At 45.3% G+C, this 6,842-nt stretch overlaps 1 protein-coding gene across 1 annotated transcript in view; it reads right to left on the reverse strand.

The window, feature by feature from the left end:
• The window catches only part of LOC136051480 (ankyrin repeat domain-containing protein 26-like), a 38,349-nt gene extending 33,152 nt beyond the window's left edge, over positions 1-5,197 (reverse strand). The window contains 5 exon segments of the mRNA XM_065740920.1: positions 1,988-2,125; positions 2,539-2,645; positions 2,761-2,934; positions 3,175-3,289; positions 4,992-5,197. Of these exon segments, the coding sequence (XP_065596992.1) occupies positions 1,988-2,125; positions 2,539-2,645; positions 2,761-2,934; positions 3,175-3,289; positions 4,992-5,197 (740 nt within the window).
• Positions 5,198-6,842: the final 1,645 nt, after the last annotated feature.

Consider the following 6,842-nt stretch of genomic DNA (forward strand, 5'->3'; position numbering starts at 1 on the left):
AAAGCAGCTTCAGTCATTTTGCTTTATTGCTGAACTGTGGCTTCCAATCTGTCACCTTCAGCCTGGAGCCTGAAACAGAAATACATGAAGGGAAATTGAAAACTTCCACTTTCAAAACCTCACGTTTCTTCATTGCATTTTGATCTATTAGAATTCATAAGCAGCCTTTTAAGAGGAACGCGTGCGCATTTCTCCCAGTATGAACAAAGCAGCTTCTTAATGAGTAGCCCTCCTAATCACAGGTGCCTGGTTAATAAAATAAGGAAACCCACTTCCATGTTACTCAATCTACCCTGCCAAAATGATGCCCGGGGTGCTGCAACAACCTGAGCTTAGGTCTCCACTGTTACCTTAAGCTGCTCACAGGGGCAGAAACTGAAAGCAGCAGTCCCGTTCCTTGCCAGCCCGACCATCACAGCTCAGTGCACGCTGAAGCATCCTGAGCTATAGAAAAGCCCCATAGAGAGGATCAATTCCCCACACTGGTTTTCTGCAGCAGAGGACTGAGCACCACCCTCTGGGAATTAGGTGGAAACTTAGGGCAGATGCAGAGAAACCTCAGAGTCCATAGCTTTGATGTACTTGAGTTGTGTTGTGTAATTTGGTGCCTGTTTACATGAATTAATCCCCAGTATGCCTGCAGTCTTTCATGTGGACCAAGCTTAGCAGGAGGGTCGATTCACAGTCTCTTACAGGTATCCAAGGCAGGAGCTTGAGCTCCTCCTAGAATCAGGGATAAGGTCAATTCAGAAGTATCCATGGCTCATCCACCGTTAGGTTCATGTCAGCTTCAGAGCAGAAACTTGGAGGGACAGCAAAGTGTTTGTATGTCCCCACAAGAAGGCTGCTTCTAACACACTGCTTTGCTCCTCCAGCTTGTGGAGAGCACCAAGGCCTACTAGCAGTATGACATACCTTGAACAGCTGGCCTAGAGCATAAGTATTTCAAGGTTGCCTTGTTCAGAAGCATAAGGCACAGGCAGCAGAAGAGGGCAGCCAGCCCACAGGGAAAGAAGCCCAAAAGTAAGCAAGCCAAGATGTAAGCAAGCCAATGGGGAACCATGTGCATCCTTCACAGAAAGTGCCTTAGAATACTGAGGAGATTCAGACTCTTCCTCTTGCTCTCCTACTATTGCAGGAAGACCACCTAAAAAGAATGGACAAAGTGAGACACTTCAGTCTTTTACAGCAAGTTTGCCTAAATTTGTTGAGCCCTGTCATCAAAGTTTTGCCATGTTCTCTGTGGGGAAGTGCAGCTGCAAGGTTTGTTAAAAATTTGTGGTAGCTGGCTTTACAAGTTGTTTTTTACTTAACATTTTCTGTGCTTCCATCAAGATTATAATATATATAATATATTCAGTCAGGGTAACACAGTCTACTTATTACCTGACTGTAACATGCTAAAGTATTCCAGACATGACCATTCTATACATGCACATCCATATCTATGAAGTTATTTACTTCTGCTTGGCACATTTTTGCAGTCCAGTTTTTACAAATACAACCACACTCTTAGGAACAAATGCCATGGGTTAAACGCTCACGCATAAAAGTAAGTAAAACTGCTCAGTAATTTAACAAAAGAAATAACAGCTAGATCTTTTCTGAAACAGAAGGTAGATGGTTACTGGGCAGGGGAAGTGGAGACAGTGATAGCAATGGTTCTGTTTGTAAACTCTTCTCAAAACTTTTCAGTTTTTCAAGTTCCATCTCAATAACTGTGGGCTACAGACACTTTAATAAAGAGTGAATACTAGGCAGATATGAGCTTAGCAACAAACACATGAAATCTTCTAGAGAATTTTGAGCAGAAGCCCTCTTCAACTTTCAAATCAACACCAGACACATGAACAGTACATGTCAGAAGATGTCCCTGAATACATCTTCAAGAGGGGTCTCAACACACAATTAAACCTTGGTCCTGTTATTACATAGGTCCAAATCCAACACCGATAACTGAAAACTTAGCAATAAATTTAAAGCTTACCTAGAATGTCCGTGAATAATAGCATAATCCTCAGCTGTCCATCCATTAGTGTCTTTATGGGAAAGATCAGCACCATAGCAAAGAAGAAGTTTTATCAACTTAAGCTCCCCACCAGCCGCAGCAGTCATAAGAGGGGTTCTGAAGCATCAAAAAGACAAAATATATAACTTTACTCAGACATTGTAATTATTTTAATCCCCATTTGCTCTCTTTCAAAGAAAAATAAAATCACTTTATGAACAGAAGAGCTTCTACATTGACAACGCTTGAGTACAAGCTATGTGACAATCTGAAAAACCCTCTAGGGCATAAATGCAATGCTGCTGGCACGACAGCACTTTCCTGCCACAGTGGCTACTGCAACTTTTCTTGCAGTTCTCAATGCAGAAAACATGCAGTAATGCATGACACCAGCTTTCAGACCTGCTTTCACCAGTCACTCAGGGAACTTCTCTGTGTGCCTTTCTGCTTCAACACTCAATCCCATACTTCTCATCAGTCCAACTTGAAGACAATTTAGGTGACCCACAGAGTTTAGATCACCTCCTCACCTTTCACCTTCATCTCGAGCATGAACATCAGCTCCTTTTTTAAGGAGGAGCTCTACCATCTCTTCATGATGTTCAGAGACAGCGAGAATAAGGGGAGTACATCCCTCCTGAGAGGACAGAAATAACTCAAGTTAAAAATCAAAAGAAACAAACGAAGAAGCTTCAATAAAAATCCTGATGCAACTTTTTGAAAGATCTTCCCTACCAAATCTCAAAATGTACCTTATTCTTAGCATCAATATGGGCACTGTGCTCAATTAACATCCTTGCTAGAGATGTGTTAGGAGCTACAGCAGCCAGGTGAAGGACAGTGTTGCCGCTAGCATCGGCCAGGTTTGGATCAGCACCGTGCTCCAGCAGGACTGTCGCACATTTTTCTTGCTGGCACTGTACTGCCTGGAAACAACACACACAAAAAAAGGCAAAATTTCCAGCAGTCATATTTCACCATGTCACGACTACTACAACTTCTCAATCCTGGAATATAAAATCATTTTCCAAGATGAGCTAGCCCACGCCAATTACAGCTTGCATGTTTCTAAACAGACTTACATAAAGAATCTGGTAAGACATCCATCTTTTAAAACACAATCAATAATTCCTACTTGCATACGGAGCATAACATGTTCTACCTACCTTCATCAGCGGTGATCTGTTATCTGTGTCAGGAAGATTGAGCTTACAGTTGTTTTCTACTAGAAACGTAACGACATCCGCATGTCCATTTGCACAAGCAAGATGCAGTGCTGTCCTGAAAATTAAATGTGTAAATTGAAACTGGTAGCTAAATAAATCATTTCAGTCTGTGGTACACAAATAGGGCAAATTTAATTTCTCCATCCCAATCACCTCCCAAAATGTTAAACACAATAAAATTAAAAATCCCAAGCTCGTTCCATTACGAGTAACAGAAGTTGTACACCCAAAGCCTGAGGAGGGCTAGGAACAACCTTCCATAGCATCTGCTGAATGAGACAACATTTTCTCCACTGGAAAACTGAACTTTCACAAAGATTCCTGTGTCAAGGCACTGGCTGCTGCCTTTGACAGAAAGTTGCTTGTGGTACAGTAAGGGAGACTAAAGCTTGGGAATCTGAGAGCTGTGGTGGCATGTAAAATTCTAGGTTCTCCCAGGATCATTCACGCAGCAGACTCATATCATAGATGCAGGAGATGGGTTTTATAGGAAAAATATTCATGCACTAGCTTGGTTATTACTGCAACCAGTTTGGTGCAAAAGTGTTCTACATCTGACAACGTCTGGCAGAGCAGATGGCAGAACACTGGTATTCTGACTAAAACAAATAATACCTGACCTTCCTGGTGCTTACAGCTATGATATAAACGCGTTATCACAGAGGAAGTCCCCTTCTGAGAGGGAAAGCTGTGTTTCCAATACGCATGAGAAAATTAAACTTCTTTTCTTCAGGTTAAAGACAGAAAGAAAGGGGCTTTTTCAAACTGCTAAGGGTCTGACGACAACTACTCAGTGTGCTTGTATCCAAAGCTGCAGTCATCCAAACAGTACCTGCAGGAGTTTCACCGAATCACAGAACTGTAGGGGCTGGAAGAGACCTCTTTGAGTCCAACTCCCTGCCAAAGCAGCTCCCTAGCCTAGGTTGCACACGTGGGTGTCCAGGTGGGTTTTGAACGTCTCCAGAGAAGGAGACTTCACCGCCTCTCTGTGCAGCCTGTGCCAGTGCTCCGGCACTGCACTGCGAAGAATATCCCACACACATTTGCGCAGAACTTCCTATGCTTCAGTTTGTGGCCATTACCCCTATTCCTATCACCACACACTGCAGAGAAGAGTACAGCCTCATCCCTTTGCCTCCCATTCCTTAGATACTTATAGACATGGCTCAGATCCCCCCTGAAGCTTCTTTTATGAAGGCTGAACAGATGCATTTTCCCCCCTAAAAACACAGGGCAAGGCAGCACAAACAGAAGGCACAGTTCCTCCTGCATGGGACACCTGCTCCAGCAGAGCAGCAGATGAGCTAGAAAGCAGTCAGCATCTTTCTCCCTCCAAGGTCACGTGAAATCCTGCAACTCGTCAAGAATTTATAGGGAGTGTTTTTCTTTTTCACACAATCATTAAAGGTTGGAAAAGGCCTCCAAGATATCCAGTCCACCTGTCCACCTATCACCAACGCTGCGCACTAAACCGTGTCCCTTAGTATCACTCCTACACATTTCTTAGGGACGGTGACTTCACCGCCCCCCTGGTCAGCACGTGCCAGTGCACAACCGCTCTTCTGAACAAAAAGTTGACTTCAACATCCAACCTGAACCTCCCCTGGCACAATCTGAGGCCGTTCCCTCCCGCCCTAGCAGATCCCATCACAGGCAGGCTGATGAGCCTCCTCCACAAGATCAGTTCCTCCAAGGCAGATCACCCAAAAGCTCCTTGCTACAGCCGCGCCCGTCCCATCCCGTCCCGTCGCCCTCACCGCTGCTCCTTGTCGCGTCCATCGATGCTGTACTTCTTCAGTGCCTGCCGCACCTGGACCAGCACTCCTGCAGCGGCTGCTCGGTGCAGCTTGCTCAGCTCCTTCGGCCGGAGCTCGTACGCACCGGTGGGGCACGGAGAAGTGGCACTGCAGGACGGCGGCGACTCCCGTTTCTTCTTCTTTCTAAAGGTGAATATCTTCTTCATGTCGTCTCAGGAGGCTACCGGGACGAGGAGCCCAGAGCACAACGCGAAACCCTGGTGCACGAACATCAACCCGCAGCCAAATGAGCGGTTGGGCGTCCGGGCGACCCTTGATCCCCATGGCAACGCTGCGAGCACAAAATAGAGGCGGGAGGCGGAGCTACGCGGTTCCAGTGGGCACGCGCCCACAGATAGCAGGAGAGTATGCGCATGCGCAGACTCAGTCGCGTCAGGAGCTGAGTGGACGTTTCTGTCCTGGTTTTGCTGCTTGGTTTTAAGATGCAACACCCCTACTATAGGTAGGGTTGCCACCCACCAGATCAGGTTTCCCAGGGTCCCATCAACCTGACCTGTAATGCCTCCAGGGGTGGGGCATCCTCAGCTTCTCCGGGCAGCCTGTTCCAGTACCTCACCACCCTCTGAGCAAAGAATTTCCACCTAACATCTAACCTATATCTACCCTCTTTTAGTTTACAACCATTCCCCCTTGTTCAATCTCTACCGGAACACATAAAATGTCATTCATTCTTTGGCTTGTAAGCTCCCTTCAAGTACTTGAAGGATACAATGAGGTATAAAATTTTTCTTCTCCAGGCTGAACAAGCCCAGCTCCCTCAGCCTTTCTTCAGAGGAGAGATGTTCCGGACCTCTGATCAATTTTATGTCCCTCCTCTAGACCCAGTCCAACTGCTCTGGTATTTCCAGTGTTTTGGGCCCAAGGCTTGATGCCGTGTTCCACCTGGGGCCTCATGAGAGCAGTGTAGAGAATGATCTCTTTCCTCTCCCTGTTGGTCACTCCTCTTTTGAAGCAGCGTAAGTTGGACTTTTGGGCTGCAAGCACACAATTCTTGCTCATGGCCAGCTTTTTTGTCCATCAACATCCTCAAGTCCTTCTCTACAGGGCTGTTCCCAATGATTTCTTCTCCCTGTCTGCATACACATACCTCAGATTGCCCCATCCCGAATGCAGAACTAAGCACTTGACCTTGCTGAATGTCATTAGGTTCTTGTGGGCCCACTTTTCAAATGCATCCAGGTCCCTCTGGATTTCATCCCTTCCTTCTGTTGTGTCAACTACACCACTCTGCTTGGTGCCACCACTTGTTGAGGGAACACTCAATCCCACTGTCGATGTCATTGGTAAAGATCTTGAAGACCAGTCCCAAGACAGACCCCTGAAAGACAGCCCTCAGTACTGTATTCCACCTGGACATATAACTATGGACCACAATCCTCTGGATGTGACCATTTGTTTTAGTCCTTTTGTTTATAACTAATTAAAGTTTTTAATCACGCTTTATCATATTTTTCTACATTATAGATGCAATGACAGTAGTGAAGTTTTCCGTGTACAGTGAGATTTGGACTTTGAAAAGAACAATGTTTGTTCTATACTAAATTTTATTTAAATACTTAATGTGGTATTTGTAAAGTCTTCGGATTTCTCAATATAGCAGTCAGCTTTTCAGCCTACAGACCCACCCCCAGTATAAGACCAGTACAGAAGGAATTTGCTCTTAGCTCCATAGGCAGAGCCTGGTAAGCTAACGTTTACCAGCTAAGGGAGTTTTGCCTTGATGCCTCCATAGTCGGCAAATAAGGCTGGATCCTTTCAGGAAAAGTTTCAGGGCAGGTGTCTATCATAAAT

This window comes from Cyrtonyx montezumae, unplaced genomic scaffold (assembly GCF_038088225.1).
Source record: "Cyrtonyx montezumae isolate F1298 unplaced genomic scaffold, pur_monq_1.0 scaffold_3, whole genome shotgun sequence".
NCBI lineage: Eukaryota > Metazoa > Chordata > Aves > Galliformes > Odontophoridae > Cyrtonyx > Cyrtonyx montezumae.